The sequence below is a fragment of the Oscarella lobularis genome, chromosome 12 (assembly GCF_947507565.1).
Source record: "Oscarella lobularis chromosome 12, ooOscLobu1.1, whole genome shotgun sequence".
In the NCBI taxonomy this organism is placed as follows: domain Eukaryota; kingdom Metazoa; phylum Porifera; class Homoscleromorpha; order Homosclerophorida; family Oscarellidae; genus Oscarella; species Oscarella lobularis.
Window position 1 is genome coordinate 2370252 of NC_089186.1, and position 15868 is coordinate 2386119.

Genomic DNA, 15868 nt, shown 5'->3' on the forward strand with positions numbered 1-15868 from the left:
CTATACGGGAGTTCGTTGGCTAGTGAAACGTCATCCCACGGCGGAAGTCGTTTTCCCGAGCGCCTTTGCTTTCGTTCCGCGTCGATTGAGAAAGCGATGGCGAACGCGACGAAGCGCAGTATGCTTCCAACGGCAAATGGGCACGGCATTCGATCGAAATGCTGGGAAGAGGAGGCCCTCATCAATACAAATCTCCCCAAGGAACTCATACTAAGGCAAGAAAACGACGAATCGTCGTTCCACGTGCTCTCGATTAACGTTCCCGTAGAATATTCTCTTTTCTCGACGTCGTTTCGCTCTGTCGCTGCGCGCAAGTGTCGAAAGTAGGACCAAGGGGACCCCGTTTTCGCGATTCGACGCCTTTTTCTTTGGCGCCTAGCTCTGGAACGTGCTCGCACTCGACGGAAGCAATTGGCAGACGATCGACCTACGCGATTTTCAAACGGCAATCGAGGTAAACGGGCGAAGAAAAGAAAAGGGGGTCGAGGTGCGAACGTTTTTGCCACGCCCCCTTTTCTCTCCAACCCACGCACAACAAGTTCTCAATAGCAAACGAATTAGACATAGTCTAAATAGAGATAAGCGCTCATAAAGGAATGTAATGCAGAATGACGTCGTTGAAAAGATGTCGAAACGTTATGGGGGATTTTTGAAGAAACTACGTTTGGAGGGATGCAAGACACTTCAAGACAACGCCCTCCAGTGAGAGAACAAAGCCCCGTCACTACAAAATAAATAAATAAATAAATAAATGATTTTTTTCCTTAGGATATTTTCTCAACAGTGTCGAAATATCGAAGAGCTGAATTTGTCTCATTGTGTCGAAATTACTGATAGGTTTGAATTTTTTATTAATTGTGGAGGGGAGGGGAATTTAATTAATTTTTAGGACTGCAATGCACTTGAGTGCCAACTGTCGAAAACTCAAATCTCTTCACCTTTCCTCATGTCCGAAAATAACCGATTTGACTTGCAGTCGATTGGGGTGCGAAATAAATAAATAAATACCTTGCGTATGTGATAACAACGTGTGTATTCCTCTAGACTCAGCTGCCATCAATTGACGGAACTAAATTTGGCGTGGTGCGAGAAAATATCCTCGGAGGGCGTCAAATCCGTTGCCCATTTGGCGATGGGACTGGAGGTCATCATCCTCCAAGGATGCCCCAAAGTAAATAAAATAAACAAACGATAAAATATAAAGTCTGTATATTAATTAAATAGATTAATAATGACGCCCTGCATAGTCTTGGTGAGTTTTGCAAGAAGCTTAGGGTTGTTAATCTAAGCAATTGCCGGGTGAGTAGACACTAGGAATGAGAAGTTTTATATTCTAAGTTTTTGATTCTAGGCTATAGGAGATGCTGGGGTTAAGGTTCTGTGTGAAAACTGTCGGAATATGGAGATGCTCTTCCTCTCGCGATGCGCGGCTGTGACCGACGCCTCGCTCAAGTGCATGGGCGAAAATCTTCCTCAGCTCAAGTGAGCTCACGCGGATAAATAAGACGAGTATTTATCCTTTTTTTCTGAAGCGTTCTTGAAGTCGCAGAGTGTCACCAATTGACAGACCGCGGCTTCAAAGTTCTCGCACAGGCGAGAGGAATTAAAATAATTAAAATAATTAATATTGATTTTTGTATTCAGGGTTGCAATAAATTGATGAGAATGGATTTGGAAGAATGCATATTGGTATAAATACAAGGTACCCCGTGTAATTTTTATTAGTGGTGTCCCAATCAGATATCGGATAATGCTCTTGGATATTTGGCTGTCAATTGTCCCCTTCTCGAGCATCTGGTAAGTATTCTTCATGAGCCCTAGCGCTCTAAATGATTCCCTAGAGTCTATCTCATTGCGAGTTGCTTACGGATGACGGCATACGTTCCCTCGCAATGGGCGCCTGCGCCACGGAGAATTTGCGCGTTATTGAATTGGATAACTGTCCGCTAATAACAGACACAGCACTGGAACAACTAATGTAAAAAATCTATATGACTATTAATCAATTAACGATTTTTTCTTTCTAGGGTATGTCAAGCGTTGGAGAGAATAGAACTGTTTGATTGCCAGCTGATCACTAGAGTGGGAATAAAGCGTTTGAAGGTACATTTAGATAAAATTCAGAACAATCAAGTTGACCCCTCTTTTATTGTCTCTAGAGTCATCTTCCGGGTTTGACGGTGCAGGCTTATTTTGCGCCGGCCACTCCGCCTCATCAATCGAATCCAAATCGGACTCGAAGCTGCCGCTGTTGCTGCATTCTGTGACGCGCCGCCACCAAAGTTCGCGTATGATCAATCATCTCTATTATTAGTAGTCTATAAAAACTATAGAGAGTAAATTTTTTCTCACTCTTTATTACGTAGATGTTTTATTGAACTCCCGCCGCCTAAAATAGCTCTTCGATTATATTAAAAAATGGGTCTAACCGGAATTTGATAATTCACGCTTTTTGAAAGGGGACCCCAAAAATCATTTGTTCATTTTTATTCAATGAGAGATGTACTCTATTCTCAACACAAAGGTAAAGAGTCAATATATCACGCACGTACACAATATCTATTTAGTCTAAACTATGCCCGAGTGCCCTGAAGAGCCGCTATCTTCTCCTGAAGCTCCTCAATCGTGTGCAACTGTTGAGCAACAGTGGAATCTGACTCATCCAAGCGCTGTTGCAACTCAGAGAAACGTCGCTGGGCCTCGTCCTCTCGCTCCGTCGCCGTCGCCGCCGCCGTCGCCGCCTCCTCCAACGCGCGCACGCGCTCCTTCAACTTCTCCTCCGTCCCTCGACGCTCCTCGATTTCATCCGCCATTTGTTTCATGATAGAATTTGGCTCCTCCTCCGCGGCGGGTGTCACGTGAACGAACGACGGTTCCCCGTCTTTCAACGCGGATAGTTCGGCTTCGAGGAAACGCAATCGTTCGCGTTCTTTCAGCAAATTGTCCTGCAAGGTACCGTTCTCCTTTTTTAGATCACTTGCCATTTTTTTAGCCGCTTTGAGACTCTCCTCCGCTTCATTCATGTCCTCATCCAAAGTCACCTGATTCACTCTTCTCTCATATTTCTTCAATTTCGTTTCCAGTTCGTGGCATTTCATGAATTTTTCCTTATATACGTCGGCGCCCATTTGAAGACGTCGAGTCAAATCGTCGATTTGCTCCGTCAACTTCCGGTTTTCCGTCACCAGTTCCTCGACGCCGCCTTTGGATTTCAATTTCGCAATGTTCTGCTTCAACGTCTGTTCGCGACGACGCGATTCGACGACGTCGCGCTTCAACGAGTCGCGTTCCTTTCGCAATTGAGTCGTTTCGCGTTCGAGTTGTTTGTGAGCGACGCGGAGAGCAGCTGCCGCTCCGGCTGCAGCTGCGCCCCCGCCCCCGTCTTTGTATCCACTTTGGAGAGCTGATATCTCGGCGCGCGCTATCTCTAAGTCTCTTCTCATTGCCTCTTGATTTCCCACCATCTCTATAACGTTCTCTTGAGCCACGTTTGCTTCCTGGCGCGCTGTTTCTGTTTCTGTTTTAGCGCGTTTTATCTCGCCTTCGAGATCTTGGATTTTGTTACGTAGCGTTTCCATGGCGCCCTTAGCGTCGGCTAGTGCCATTGTCAATGCGTCGGCGTGCTCTTTGGAGACACGTGACGCTTCGGCGAGATCTTGTTGGAGTCTCGTGACGTTTTCTGTCAGCTGAGTCGCTTCCTCACGTGCACGTTCCAATTCGTCTCGCACGAGAATATTCGCCGATTTGAGTTCCTCTGCATTGGCTTTGACTTTGGTGAGAGATGCCTCCACTTCTTTTTTCTGCGTTTCCAATTCAACGACTCTCCCTTTGAAAACGTCGACTTCGTTATCTTTCGTCTCATAGTTCGTTTTCATTTGATTCGCCTGTTGTTGAACGAGAGCCACTGAGGACTCCAGTTCCTCTATGCGAGTCATTGCCGCTGTCACTTCCCTCCGGGCTTCCGCCTCTTTGTCACGTGACACTGCGAGTTCTTCTTTCACGCGTTCTATTTCGTTTTCGCGCTCCGCTTCGATGTCGGCGAGTCGTTCTTTGAGCGCGTCGCGTTCGGTTGCCGTCTGGAGTTGGACCGATTGCAATCGCGACGTTTCGGCGCGCGCCGCTTCCAATTCTTCGTCCGTTCGCGAGCGAATGACGAGAAAAGCGTCGTCGTTTTCTTCCATTGCGAGACGATCGAATTCGTCGTCGTCGGCGGGGTTCGGCGCGGCGCCGAAGCGAAACGTCGCGCTGACGCCGTGCACGCGTTCGTCTCGCGTGACGTAACAGAACTGATAGGCGTGGTCGTCTTCTCCAGGCAAGTGTTTTGGGAGGAAGACAACCGACGCTTTTCCGTCGTCATCGGCCTTCGGAGCCCATACGAACGTGTAATAGTCCTTCGGCGACTTCCAGCCGACTTTGTAGAGGCCGATCCAGTCGCGACTCGACCAGGAAGAGACGAATGTTGACGCGAGTTCGTACGAGCACGTGACGTCGGTTTTCGGCGCGATGTAGCTCTCTACGACGTCGAATGTCGCATCCATAGGTTCTAACGTGCCTGAATCAGTCGCTTCTGCCATCGTTTCCACTCGAACGCACTGGCTTTCGACGCAACAGGCGCCGGTTTTGTCTTGAAGGAGAGCACTACGTCATCGCAACGCATCGCTTTCCTATTGGCTAGCGATGATGTATGAAGGGACTCATCGTCTCGTGACTGATTAGTAAACGCAATGACGTATCAGTGCGGGGGCGGGGGCCACGTACAAGTGGAAACAAGTAAAAAGCGAACGTACAACTCTCTACTTATGCTACAGAATGATACAGTCGCCATCCTTGTCAACACCCGGATTCATTTTCTTCTCAATCTCATCAAGCGCAGTCAGAAACACTTCCTTCACTTTCTACGCACAGGAAATGACTAAGATACGTCCGAACATAGAACCTGACCTCATTTCTCTTCGCCGACGTCTCGAGAAAAGCGGCCTTCCATTTCAGCGCCAATTCTCGACCGTTTTCCTCACTTACAACTCGTTCCATACGCAGGTCAATTTTATTACCAACCAGCACTAGGGGAACACTAAGAAAAAAAGTCCTAGTATCTCTCTTTATATAAAAAGTGTATGTATTCTACTCACTGGTCAGTTCCTAGCTGATCCAATAATTTGTCATGAATAACTCTAACCACGTCAAAGCTGCGTAAAGGCGCTCACTATTCATACCGGGTTTGTTTTCCCTAACCTACCTCTTTACACTGATCACTGAATATACTAAGATGTACGCTTCTATGTCGACTGTATAAGCGTGAGGAAAAATAGAAAATTCGTCCTAGGATGGGGTGCATGCGATCTGATTTTTTTAACGGGTTTGGAGTTTTTTTACTTGTCCGGCCGTGTCGACGACTTCGACCGAATATTCCTGCCCGCGGTGGCGAAATTGTCGTCGGAATGCTGCGCGCGTTAGATAGCCTCAAAGGGTCGCGAAAATGCGGCGTTTCGTGCACTTACTGTTCTCGATTGTCGGATTGTATGAATCGACGAACTGGTCTTCGGCGAATTGTACGGCTAGCGACGATTTTCCTGGCGTCGAAAGCGTTATTTCGCGTCGCACGAGGATCGCGACGACTCACCGACGGCGCGAAAGCCCATGATAGCAATCTTTCGACTCTTGATTGCCATCTTCGATCAGCTCGGCGTCATTTCGGGCCTGACTCGGGGGAGAATGAGTTTCGATTTGTTAAACGCGCCGTCCCGTATGCGTTTTTACATAGCCCGTACCTAATGGCACAGATCTCGCACTTGAGGCTCGTTTTAGTCGGCCTACTAGCGTCCGTTGCGATAGCTCGAGCGAAGAACGAACGAAAGGAGCTACTATGCGCAGGTAGAGCTTCAATTCGCCTAGCAAAAGCGCTCCTAATCGCTTCCGCAGCATGTCAAGTTCTCATAGAAGAAGTAGAATGGGCCGTAGAGGACACAGACCCTAAAAAGAAGCTACAGGTAAGAGAAAAAACGCAGTAGACGAAGCGCTTACCTACAGAATAGATACCTAATAGTAGAATTCGTCTAGGTGGGCAGTTTCCGGGTTGATCCCGAAGGAAAACAGCGAGGCAGCTACGAGGTCCAGCCTCCAAGCCTCTAGCCAATATAAAAAATTAGATAAATAGCTTAGGTTCCCTATGCGGGTAGCGAAACTCATCTAACTGAGTTACTTGAAGAAGTATGTGAAAAAATGACGTCATATGCCTTGTCGACCGATCAAACGACGGGACGAAAATCGTACGTGCGAACGTCATCACGTCGCGGCGAACCAGTGACGCTGTCCAATATATCAATGAGCGGCGAAACGGCGGAAAAATTAAAAAGAGATGTATATTGAGAAACGTATTTAACTAAGTATTTATCTATTGATTTTAGTGTGAAACGGTTGTGGAAGATTTGGAGGAGGAAATCATCGACGTGTTCAAAGCGAAGGAGAAAAACCCCGGAAAAATCCTTTGCACTAGTAAGAAAATAATAGATCAATACCAAGTCTTAATTAAAATAATAATTAAGGCTATTGCTCAACTGAACGAGACGACCTCTAACAAAAGACTTTGCCTTTTGATTGGTGTGTAACAAAAGCTGTTGAGCAGTCATTTATACAATTGATCCGCCCTGCCCCTACCACGCGATTTCAATGCATTAGAACGAAATTAGACAGGTGTCTCTAAATGTCCGTCCACGTCATCGTTGAGCATCCACGCAAATTAGACAGGTGACCCTCCCCTATTAATTAATTAATTAATTAAGATAACTACGCACACGCGAATTCACAAGTGGTAATAAATATATCTAAGATAAGCACACATGAAAATTCACACTCAAGTGACCAGCACGTGATAGCGCACGTGTAACACAGACAAGTGTCCAGCACACACATAAAAACGCATATATATGTAGTCTCTCGCTCTTCAGGCGTGGTCGCTGCTTCGCTGCATCGACTGCAAGGGAATACTGAAATTCTTATTCTCGTGCGGTCGAAGCGAGCGAAGCACTTGAGCGAAATGGTCCTTCATCTGAACGTTCCCCTGTAGAAGCAGTCCGCCCATGAACGCAATCGCGACGACAGTAATCGCAATTTGCGTTGAATTAATAATCAGTCGAAGCCGGAAGTCGCTGCATGAGTCGAGCGATATCATAGCTTGCGCTAGAGGCTGTAAAATCACTATGACGGCGACGGTGATAAAGCAGCGAAAGGAGCACGCCGCTAAACGCATGTTGCCTAGCAACGCATTCCATTTTTTCTGAAATCGCGTACGTTCGATATTCGCTTGTTTTCGCTTCTTCCTTCGTCGACGAAGTTGCGACGATATGACGAATATGTGTATGCGAAAGACGAGCATAGCGACGAGACATAGGAGTAGGGTCCCATTGAAGAGAATAGTCGATGGGAGGGAGAAATCCCCGGGCGCGTGGGAGAGACAAATCAAGCGCGTTTCAATCGGACTATATCCGGACTTTTCCGCGAAGGGCACGATGCCGAGAATCGCGCCGTAGAGCCAACAGAAGGCGACGAGACCGATTGTGAGCTTCGGTTTCTCGCCTTGACGAAACGGGAATACGATTCTGACGTACGTGTCGCCATTCGCGATCGTTTGCTGGAGAACGATGATCGAGACGAGCGACATGTTCGCGTAGCCGTTTAGATTGCACGCCGCCTGGCCCAATCGCCGCGAAATCCGACCGAGAGACAGTGCAGGGGAACGAATATCAATAGATAGAGCATAGAGGCCAGTGAAGCGCTTGCTAGATAAATATTTCTGCTCGTTGCCCGGAGATCTTCGTAGCGGAATGGAAGGGAGACGATTAGGCCGTTGAATGCGCAGCCGAATAGGAGGAGGAGGAGTTGAATTGGGACGATGACGACGATGAAGGAGATTGTCCACGTTTTTTCGATGCACGCGTCGCTCACGTTGAATTGGGAGATCGATTCGACTGGCGTCTGATTCATTGCGTTGTGGGGGAGATGAGTGAGGTTTTACTGGCAGATGCGGGGGGGTAGTAGAGTGCTTAGGCGCTCTGCAGATGTCACACGCGACACGCGTGACTCCTGCACCTCTTTGTCTCGTGACGTCAATGGGTCTCGCGACGCGACAGGTGCAAGCGCGCTAAGCGGTCTCAAGTTCTTTGGATTCGCCGAAACGAATGACAGACGAGAATCCGCTTCGCGGGGATCCTCCTCCGCTACCGAAAGGCGTCTCTCTTCGACTCTACAGCATGGAATATTGTCCATTCGCCGAGGTATCGTATAAAAAGTCTTCAGATCGCTTTCTCTTAGCGTAAAAGGCGCCTCTACGCAGAGAGTGCGCATAGCGTTGAATCTCAAAGGGATTCAATACGACGTCATTAACTGTCACCTGTACAAAAAGCCGAAATTTTTGCTCGAAGCCAATCCGGTCGCGGCGGCAGTTCCCGTTCTTTTACACGAAGATTTGACGATCTACGAATCGCTTATATGCATCGGTAAGAAAAAAACGAGACTAAATTTTTAATTAGATAATTAATTAGATTACATTGACGCTGCGTTCCCGGATGGCAAGAAACTTTTCCCATCGAATCCCGGTGAAAAAGCGAAAGCTCAATTGCTAGTGGCAAATTTTTCAAATCAGGTATAGTTTAATATATAAAATTTAAAGTATATACTTTTTCTATTTCTTTTCTATCTAATAGGTTATTCCTCTCTATTACAAAGATCTCTTTCAGCGCACCGAGGAATTGAGAACGAAGCTTCTCGATGCCGTTCACGTGCACGTCGAATCCGAATTAAAAAATTAGGTACGCCTTACTTTGGTGGCTCCGAGTGCAATGGAGTCGACGCCAATATTTTCCCGTGGCTCGAACGTCTCTATGACTACGCCCAGAAGGGTATGATGGAATTCTCGTCGGATCGATTTCCATTGGCTTATGCTTATGTGGAGAGAATGATTCAAGTGCCCGGCGTCAAGGAAGTGATAAATAGTATTGATAATATGGTGAAGTTCTATGAGACGTATCGCGAAGACAAGTCCAAAACGCCGTGGAATGTCGATTCGAAAGATCCCCTGTACATTGGTGAGTGAGAACGAGAATTGAAATACTTTGCGTTATGTATTGCGCATGAGACGGTCACGTGTTTTGCGAAGGTAAGACACCACGAACACTCAAAAAAACACAGACAACACCGAACGCATACATGTAGCATATCTAGCACGTGCAAGTATAGTGTCTTCGCCTATTGAAACGAATAGCGACCGCGCTTCGTCACCTTCACGTAAAATTCCCGAAAAAGCTTCCTCACGTGATCCTTCACCGGCTTGACTGTGGTTGAATAGGCGAACGGACCGACAGCGAGCACGGCAGTGAGTACGAACACGTGCACGCTATCGTAGATGACGAGTTGCTTCGTGCTGATGTGTCCGGTGGCGAGCAGAAACGCCCGAATCGTCAGCGGCAGGATAAAACCCGCTGTGTACAGAATCGCCGACGTCGAGACGATGAACGCATGCTCGGACACCTTCTTGCACGTATCCGCTTTAATCTCGGCAATCTTCTGCCGCGTCTCGGCGTCGATCTCCCCCTTCGCCGCGGCGACTTGCGCTTCGACGGTTAGCGCCTGCGAGAGCGACTCGATCGACGCGGAGAGCGGTTTCTTCGCTTGCAGACTCTGACGTCGCACTTCCGCGTCGTCGCCCGCCGTCGACGTCCATCGAATCGACGGCTCGCTGAGCCGTCGTCGCGCTCGCTCCCTTATAGCCCTCAATCGTTCCTCCTCGTCGCGACGGCGCTTCTCCTCTTCGATAATAGCGCGCTCGACGCTGCAACTGCGAATGCGCGACGCCGAGACGACGCTCTCAGCGCGCATCGTTCCCTGTCTCCACGCGCTGCGACCGGCGACGCGAAAAAGCCAGTTCATTGATAAGAGAACGACGACGTAGCAGACGAACAGATTCGCGTCCATGTAGCTCATCAGTATCTTCCGATCCGTATCCGTCTCCAAATTCGTCGCGCATATGAGTCGCGTCGAGAGAACGCCGAATCGATCGTGGATGAAAAACGGTATCATTGCTATGGGAACGGAAACTAACCACGAAACGGCGACGACGTAGAGCCACGTGCGCGTCGAGAAGCGTTGTCCGCGAAGCGGATTAATAGTATTGATTACTTTTTCCGCGGCGAAGAGCGCGTGACCGACTCGAATGTTGGGCATGAGAAACGTGAAGAGAAATCCGTACGTCCAGCAGACGGGATCGTCATCCGTCCATCTTCCGCCGTTGAGCATATTCCACACGATAATTGGGTGGGCGGCGGCGAGATATATGAATTTACCCGCGGATATATTCGCGAGGAGAACGTTGGTCGCGTCTCGACGAAGATTTCGATTCGTCGCGACGACGAGTACGATGAAGCCGTTGCCGAGGAGACCGCAGAATTGGACGAGGACGTAGCCGAACGTGAATCCGACGGCGTAATCGTACGACCAATATCGACCGGTCGCATTCGAGGGAGCGAATGTGGCAAACATGTTTCCTATTTGAACACTGAACACTGACTGATACGGACACAACACAACAAGACAACAAAAACGGCGTCTAAGTCTTCGCCTAGGAGTTCGACTTGTCTCCTCGATAAATATGCACACGTTTCACGAGGCGTCTTTGGGACGGGGATCGTTTCCACGGCGACAACAAAGGAATTTCTTCGTTATTTCGACGAGATGATTGCGAAGTTGTTTGGTTGGAAGCGAATAGATGAGTGGATTGACGACGAAGATGAGGTTGAGAATGAAGAGTTGAGTGGCGTAGATGTGGAAGTCTGTCGATCCGTATTCGTAGTCGGGGTCGTCATGGAGAAGAATATTATAGCCGGCTGGAAGGATAAAGGCGATCGTGTAGAGACCAATGGAGATCAAGACGGTCGTCCCCATCTGAGTGGAGGAGCTGAGGAGCTTGGTCAACGCCCTGCGTCGTTGGCGCGCCGCCGCCACTTCGACTTGGCTGCCCGTCGAACGTAGAGCGAGATATTTGTTGCCATAGCGGTTGATGATCGTAGATATGATCACGTAGCAGATGATTGTGATGATCCAACAAACGACTAGCACCGTGCGCGAATACACGACAATGGCGTCGATCGGATTGTCGTAATTGGGTCCGCAGGTGAGACGCGTTCGGAGGACTTTGTAGCGGCCCACGCCAACTAAAGGTGCCGTCGCAATACCGGCGCAAAAACTCCACGACACGAAAATGACAAGGAGACTCATCTGCACTATCATCGTACGCTTCTTTTCAAAGTCATACATCGTTTTGATGCATTTTTCAACGCTGAGCACGGCGTGAGCGATCCACCAGACGGGCAGAAGAGTCGTGTTGAAATAGGCGCTTATCTGACAGACGACGTCGTCGTCCCGCCAGACGCCGTAGCTCAACGCCGCCCAGATCGAAATCGGATGCGACGTTGCAAAATAGAGGAGCTGAATGAGCGCGACGTTGGCGAGAAGAAAGTTGTCGATGGTCCGCAATTTCGGACGCGTGACGACGGAGAAGAAGACGATCCCGTTGCTAGCCACGCCGAGCACGCCGAAAAGAATGTAGACAATAGCGATAGCGTGAGCATAGGCGGTCGTCCAATGGGCAATAGCTGTGTTCGTCATCTCTGTCGACGAAAGGTTCGACGTCGTCATCTCCTTCGATGAAAGGTTCGATGAAAGGTTCGACGTCGTGAAGTCTTCAAAGGTAAGCGACATTGTTTTGGCGTATAGTGTGGGAAGAGGCGACCCTGCTCGATATAAAGGGACGATTCGGGTAAATTTTCTATGGGGGATTCGAAGGCGATGCTGTCTCGCGTTGTTCGACTGACGCAATGACGCAAGCGCGTCTGCTTCTCGAGTTTTGTGTAATTGGATACGTGATATATTGAACCGCCCTTCAAAGACATTCTAGAGTTTCTGCTTCCCTAATTAGAAACTGTTCGAAAGATAGCAGGGGGCCCCTTTGGCGTCGACATGGGCGCTTTTGTTCGCCGAACGCTTCTAACAAGTCGGTTTCCCACTTCTATTGTACTAATTTGCCGTCAAATGACTGACGCTTTTATCGCCCGTATGTCTATGTATCTATATCTAATTATATGTATATTATTTACGTAAGTATATTGAGTTGCACTTGGGACATAATTTCTTTGCACGTAGAAAATTGGCGTCTTGAGACAAAGAAGAGACGGCGGCGGGGCGAAAGGGAACCATTGTGACGACGGCACGGTATTGGTTGTCCAGGTGTCGTTGGAGCTCACGTTCATCGGCGAGGACGAGGGAACGGGGATCAGGCAAGACTCCGCTGTCGGAATTCGGCGGCTGGAGCGACGGATTACCAAAGAGTCAGCGGATGCGGCAACCGATCAGCGTCGCCCACTCGTGACGTCAGGGAAGGAGTGATATCAAGTCGTCCACTTCTTGAAAGGAGAGCAAAGGCTTCCGTTTCTCCATGCTCAGTGAGCCGTCGGCGCGACGAGGCCTAATAAACATTTCTATTCAACGTGCAACGGACGCACAGATACGGACAAAAGGAAACAGAACAGCAACTAAAAGTCTTCTCCTGGAAGTTCGACTTGTTTCCTCGATAAATATGCACACGGTTCAGCTGGGATTTGAATCGTTTCCACGGCAACGAAGGATTGTCTTCGTTATCTTGACGAGATGATCGCGAAGTTTTTTCGTTCGAAGCGAATAGATGAGTGGATTGACAACTAGGAGGACGTTGACCAGAAAGAGGTGAAAAGCGGAGATGTTGAAGTCTGACGATCCGTAACCCTGATAGAGGCCCTCGCGTCCGTGATGGATGATCACTTGAACCATGATGGGAATGATAAAGACGACGGTGTAAAGAATGACGGAGATAAAGACGGTGAACGACGTCTGAGTGGTGGATATCGCGACTTCGACCGACTCCCTGCGTCGTTGGCGCGCCGCTTCCTCTTCGCTGACTTTGACGCCGTTGAAGCTGCCCGTCATGGAACGTCGAGCGCGATCTTTCTTCCGATTGCGCACAACGACGATACATATGCACAAGTAGCAGGCGAATGTGACGGCCCAACAAAGGAGTAGCACTATAGTCGAATACAGGCCAATGGGATCAATAGGATTGCCGTAATTGGGTCCGCAGATGAGACGCGTTTGAAGAACTTTGTAGCGGCCCTGGCCAAAGAAAGGTGCCGTCGATATACCTAAGCAAACAGCCCACGACACGATGATGACAGTGAGACCCTGAAACATCGTCAGACTCTTCCTTTTTATGGCGTACCACACTCTGTAGAATTTTTCAAAGCTGAGCACGGCGTGAGCGATCCAGCAGAGGGGCAGAAGAGTCGCGTTGAAATAGGCGTTTGCCTGACAGACGTCGTCGTCGTCGCGCCAGTCGCCGTAGCGGAACGTCGCCCAGATTGCAATCGGATGCGACGTTGCAAAATAGAGGAGTTCAATGAGCGCCACATTGGCGAGGAGAACGTTATCGATGGTCCGCAATTTCGGACGCGCGACGACGGAGAAGAAAACGATCCCGTTGCTAGCCAAGCCAAGCACGCCGAGAAAAATGTTGACTATAGCGGAAGCGTGAGCATAGGCGGTCGTCCAATAGACAATAGTCGTATTCGTCTCATTCGATGAAAGGTTCGATGAAAGGTTCGACGTCGAGATCGTGGGTTCCAAGGTAAGCGACATTGTTCGCGATCGATCGTTTGGCGCACAGTGTGGGACGTCGCGACGCCGCTCGATATAAAGGGTCGATCGCAAACAATCGGGGTAAATTTTCTATGGGGAAGTCGAAGGCGATGCTGTCGTACATTTTCTCGCGTTGTTCGACTGACGCAATCGCGTCTGCTCCTCGGGGTAATGTTTATTGGATACGTGATATCGAACCGCCCTTAGGAGGCATTCTAGAGTTTCTGTTTCCCTAATTAGAAACTGTTCGAAAGATAAAAGGGGCCCCTTTGGCGTGGACATGGGCGCTCCTCTTCGCCGAACGCTTCTAACAAGTCGGTTTCCCACTTCTATTGCTCTAATTTGCCGTCAAAAGACTGACGCTTTTATCACCCGTATGTCTATGTATCTATATCTAATTATATGTATATTTTACGTAAGTCGCCAGGCGCTGTTATTGAGTTGCACTTGGGACATAATTTCTTTGCACCCTAGAAAAATTGGCGTCTCGACACTAAGGAGACGGCGGCGGGGCGAAAAGGGAAAACAAACCAGTGCTCGAAGCCAACACACTTCGCAGAAAACGTGCCAGCAATTGACCGAGACAACGGGCGTTTGAAACGAATCCTAAGGGGAAGAAAAACAGAGTAAGAATTCCCATAGGTAAAAATATAGGCCCGTGTACCATGCAGACGAGACATCGCGTCGCTTGCGAACCCGGCCTTGAGATAAGAACATCAGAACGCGATTACGCGTAAATTAGATACACTAACCCTTCGTTTGAAACGCCGAGAGAACTATCTAGAGACCTTTGAGGCAGGCTACACAATAACCAATAATTATATAAAGATACACTTTATTTATTTATCATTTACTTGCTTATTACCGCTCCTCTCAGAGCCTGTCGCTGTCGTTCCTCACTCGGCTCGTCCGCTTTGCACGGAATCAAATCTGCTTCGGTGTACTGAACTTTTCCCAAAGCGCCACCATCGCCTTCAATGTCTAAGACTGTGTCTTCATCGCCGCCGGCACTGAGACGTTGATCGGAGAGCAGAGACGTCGGTATCATCGTCGTCGCTCGCACGCGCGTCTCTCCGGCCCACGTGTACTCCTCAAAGTCATTTGCATCACTTCCATCCGCCACTGGCTACAAAGTCTCATGGAAGAAAAATTCCTAATAAATCAATAAGTATATCTATACTGAAGGTGCTGATGATGACGATCCCAAGCATTCGTCGATGTGTTCGTTCACCGCGTTCGCGTCGCCGTCGATGACGCGACTGCAGATTGGACACGTGGGGAGACCGCTGGGCGACGTGGTGGGAACTTCCAAAATTATTTAAATCTTTATACAGGTAAGCGCGCTGTTTTCTTTTTCGTTCTTACCTCGCAGACTGCGTTTGTATTTATTGCGCTGAATGCACTCGAGAGCCTAACAATGCATTTTGGCTATACCAAAAAGCATTAATCTATATATATGTACTCGTTTGGCTCGGACTGTCGCCAGTGCCTGCGTTTCGCCGTCGTCGTTTCGAGGCTCCTCGGACGCGGATCCGACGGCCCTTTTCCGCCTTCTCTTACTAGTATAAAACCCTCAGACGACAGTACTAAAATATCTATTTCTTTATCTATACAGTTTTGCATGGGAGTCTGATTCCTGGAGGCGGCACTGTTCGACGTGCCAGTGCTTTTGCAGATCGGAAGGCTTGAGGAATACGTCGCAGATTGGACACTGGACACTCGAACCCAAACCTAAATTTTGAATCCCACCCGATACCTAGATTCTAATCAGACGGAACACCTGTGAAAGTACACTTTTTTCTATCTCGTCTCGGTCTCAAATCAAAATCGACGGCGACGGCGGCGGCGGAGGCGGGGGAGTCTAGTACAGCTTTGTTTTTCTGACGAAGGCTGCTTCTCATTGCAGGTGCCGGAGCGGATGTCGGCGTTTCTGTCTTTTCCGTCATTCCTTTCTGCCGGATATCGGATTGCCGTGACCTGATTGACGACGGCACCGTATTGCTCGTCGGGTGTCGTCGTAGCTCGCGTTCGCCGGCGAGGACGAGGGAACGGGGATCAGGCAAGACTCCGCTGTCGGAATTCGGCGGCCGGAGCGACGGATTACCAAAGAGTCAGCGGATGCGGCAACTGATCAGCGTCGCCCACTTGTGACGTC

General features: G+C 48.9%; 8 protein-coding genes across 9 annotated transcripts; 3 read left to right on the plus strand and 5 right to left on the minus strand.

Annotated features, from left to right (window-relative positions):
- The first annotated feature begins 40 nt into the window (after positions 1-40).
- LOC136193591 (F-box/LRR-repeat protein 20-like) lies at positions 41-4191 on the plus strand. Its single transcript, XM_065982504.1, has 15 exons — positions 41-215; positions 269-323; positions 380-454; positions 608-702; positions 769-837; positions 890-985; positions 1045-1171; positions 1225-1299; positions 1352-1482; positions 1533-1593; positions 1645-1689; positions 1741-1797; positions 1842-1978; positions 2028-2103; positions 2160-4191. The coding sequence occupies exons 1-15, from the start codon at positions 97-99 to the stop codon at positions 2265-2267; spliced, it is 1326 nt and encodes a 441-aa protein (XP_065838576.1). The 5' UTR covers positions 41-96; the 3' UTR covers positions 2268-4191.
- On the minus strand, positions 2473-4610 carry LOC136193586 (tax1-binding protein 1 homolog). Its single transcript, XM_065982498.1, has one exon. It carries the CDS (start codon positions 4572-4574, stop codon positions 2574-2576), a length of 2001 nt encoding a protein of 666 aa, XP_065838570.1. The 5' UTR covers positions 4575-4610; the 3' UTR covers positions 2473-2573.
- Positions 4611-4685: 75 nt separating this feature from the next.
- Positions 4686-5768, minus strand: LOC136193596 (GTP-binding protein Rheb-like). Its single transcript, XM_065982511.1, has 7 exons — positions 5621-5768; positions 5499-5570; positions 5374-5441; positions 5237-5319; positions 5130-5186; positions 4942-5071; positions 4686-4895 (listed from the first exon to the last, which is right to left on the minus strand). The coding sequence occupies exons 1-7, from the start codon at positions 5667-5669 to the stop codon at positions 4803-4805; spliced, it is 552 nt and encodes a 183-aa protein (XP_065838583.1). The 5' UTR covers positions 5670-5768; the 3' UTR covers positions 4686-4802.
- Positions 5769-5771: 3 nt separating this feature from the next.
- Positions 5772-6574, plus strand: LOC136194016 (protein canopy homolog 2-like). Its single transcript, XM_065983022.1, has 6 exons — positions 5772-5871; positions 5920-5987; positions 6058-6108; positions 6160-6357; positions 6405-6492; positions 6543-6574. Exons 1-6 carry the CDS (start codon positions 5772-5774, stop codon positions 6572-6574), a joined length of 537 nt encoding a protein of 178 aa, XP_065839094.1.
- Positions 6575-7724: 1150 nt separating this feature from the next.
- Positions 7725-8943, plus strand: LOC136193597 (glutathione S-transferase omega-1-like). The gene is made up of 4 exons (XM_065982512.1): positions 7725-8270; positions 8330-8492; positions 8538-8638; positions 8700-8943. Exons 1-4 carry the CDS (start codon positions 8175-8177, stop codon positions 8802-8804), a joined length of 465 nt encoding a protein of 154 aa, XP_065838584.1. The 5' UTR covers positions 7725-8174; the 3' UTR covers positions 8805-8943.
- Positions 8944-10525: 1582 nt separating this feature from the next.
- LOC136193593 (rhodopsin-like) lies at positions 10526-12405 on the minus strand. The gene has a single exon (XM_065982508.1). It carries the CDS (start codon positions 11746-11748, stop codon positions 10651-10653), a length of 1098 nt encoding a protein of 365 aa, XP_065838580.1. The 5' UTR covers positions 11749-12405; the 3' UTR covers positions 10526-10650.
- A 16-nt stretch (positions 12406-12421) lies between these two features.
- Positions 12422-13727, minus strand: LOC136193594 (rhodopsin-like). Its single transcript, XM_065982509.1, has one exon. It carries the CDS (start codon positions 13711-13713, stop codon positions 12634-12636), a length of 1080 nt encoding a protein of 359 aa, XP_065838581.1. The 5' UTR covers positions 13714-13727; the 3' UTR covers positions 12422-12633.
- Positions 13728-13883: 156 nt separating this feature from the next.
- On the minus strand, positions 13884-15865 carry LOC136193592 (E3 ubiquitin-protein ligase Rnf220-like). Of its 2 annotated transcripts, XM_065982507.1 has the most exons (10): positions 15494-15865; positions 15327-15444; positions 15176-15272; positions 15079-15124; positions 14894-15018; positions 14568-14839; positions 14466-14513; positions 14378-14414; positions 14245-14319; positions 13887-14183 (listed from the first exon to the last, which is right to left on the minus strand). In XM_065982507.1, exons 1-10 carry the CDS (start codon positions 15657-15659, stop codon positions 14112-14114), a joined length of 1056 nt encoding a protein of 351 aa, XP_065838579.1. In that variant the 5' UTR covers positions 15660-15865; the 3' UTR covers positions 13887-14111. The 2 variants fall into 2 exon arrangements, with proteins under 2 accessions (XP_065838578.1, XP_065838579.1); XM_065982506.1 differs by having other exon boundaries at positions 13884-14319.
- Between the last annotated feature and the right edge of the window lie 3 nt (positions 15866-15868).

Excerpts from the sequence above, each read along its gene's own strand:
- LOC136193591 (XM_065982504.1), top strand. The coding sequence starts at position 97 with ATGGCGAACGCGACGAAGCGCAGTATGCTTCCAACGGCAAATGGGCAC. Across the intron at positions 703-768 it reads CTTCAAGACAACGCCCTCCA|GATATTTTCTCAACAGTGTC; the intron begins GTGAGAGAACAA and ends TTTTTTCCTTAG. Across the intron at positions 1,300-1,351 it reads TTAATCTAAGCAATTGCCGG|GCTATAGGAGATGCTGGGGT; the intron begins GTGAGTAGACAC and ends TTTTGATTCTAG.
- LOC136193586 (XM_065982498.1), bottom strand. The coding sequence starts at position 4,574 with ATGGCAGAAGCGACTGATTCAGGCACGTTAGAACCTATGGATGCGACA.
- LOC136193596 (XM_065982511.1), bottom strand. The coding sequence starts at position 5,669 with ATGGCAATCAAGAGTCGAAAGATTGCTATCATGGGCTTTCGCGCCGTC. Across the intron at positions 5,571-5,620 it reads CATGGGCTTTCGCGCCGTCG|GAAAATCGTCGCTAGCCGTA; the intron begins GTGAGTCGTCGC and ends TTTCGACGCCAG. Across the intron at positions 5,072-5,129 it reads GATCAGCTAGGAACTGACCA|TGTTCCCCTAGTGCTGGTTG; the intron begins GTGAGTAGAATA and ends TTTTTTTCTTAG.
- LOC136194016 (XM_065983022.1), top strand. The coding sequence starts at position 5,772 with ATGGCACAGATCTCGCACTTGAGGCTCGTTTTAGTCGGCCTACTAGCG. Across the intron at positions 5,872-5,919 it reads AAAGGAGCTACTATGCGCAG|CATGTCAAGTTCTCATAGAA; the intron begins GTAGAGCTTCAA and ends TCGCTTCCGCAG. Across the intron at positions 6,358-6,404 it reads CGGAAAAATTAAAAAGAGAT|TGTGAAACGGTTGTGGAAGA; the intron begins GTATATTGAGAA and ends TATTGATTTTAG.
- LOC136193597 (XM_065982512.1), top strand. The coding sequence starts at position 8,175 with ATGACAGACGAGAATCCGCTTCGCGGGGATCCTCCTCCGCTACCGAAA. Across the intron at positions 8,271-8,329 it reads AATATTGTCCATTCGCCGAG|AGAGTGCGCATAGCGTTGAA; the intron begins GTATCGTATAAA and ends GCCTCTACGCAG. Across the intron at positions 8,639-8,699 it reads TGGCAAATTTTTCAAATCAG|GTTATTCCTCTCTATTACAA; the intron begins GTATAGTTTAAT and ends TCTATCTAATAG.
- LOC136193593 (XM_065982508.1), bottom strand. The coding sequence starts at position 11,748 with ATGTCGCTTACCTTTGAAGACTTCACGACGTCGAACCTTTCATCGAAC.
- LOC136193594 (XM_065982509.1), bottom strand. The coding sequence starts at position 13,713 with ATGTCGCTTACCTTGGAACCCACGATCTCGACGTCGAACCTTTCATCG.
- LOC136193592 (XM_065982506.1), bottom strand. The coding sequence starts at position 15,659 with ATGACGGAAAAGACAGAAACGCCGACATCCGCTCCGGCACCTGCAATG. Across the intron at positions 15,445-15,493 it reads AAAAAAGTGTACTTTCACAG|GTTTGGGTTCGAGTGTCCAG; the intron begins GTGTTCCGTCTG and ends TTCAAAATTTAG. Across the intron at positions 14,320-14,377 it reads CGCGATGTCTCGTCTGCATG|GATTCGTTTCAAACGCCCGT; the intron begins GTACACGGGCCT and ends TCTTCCCCTTAG.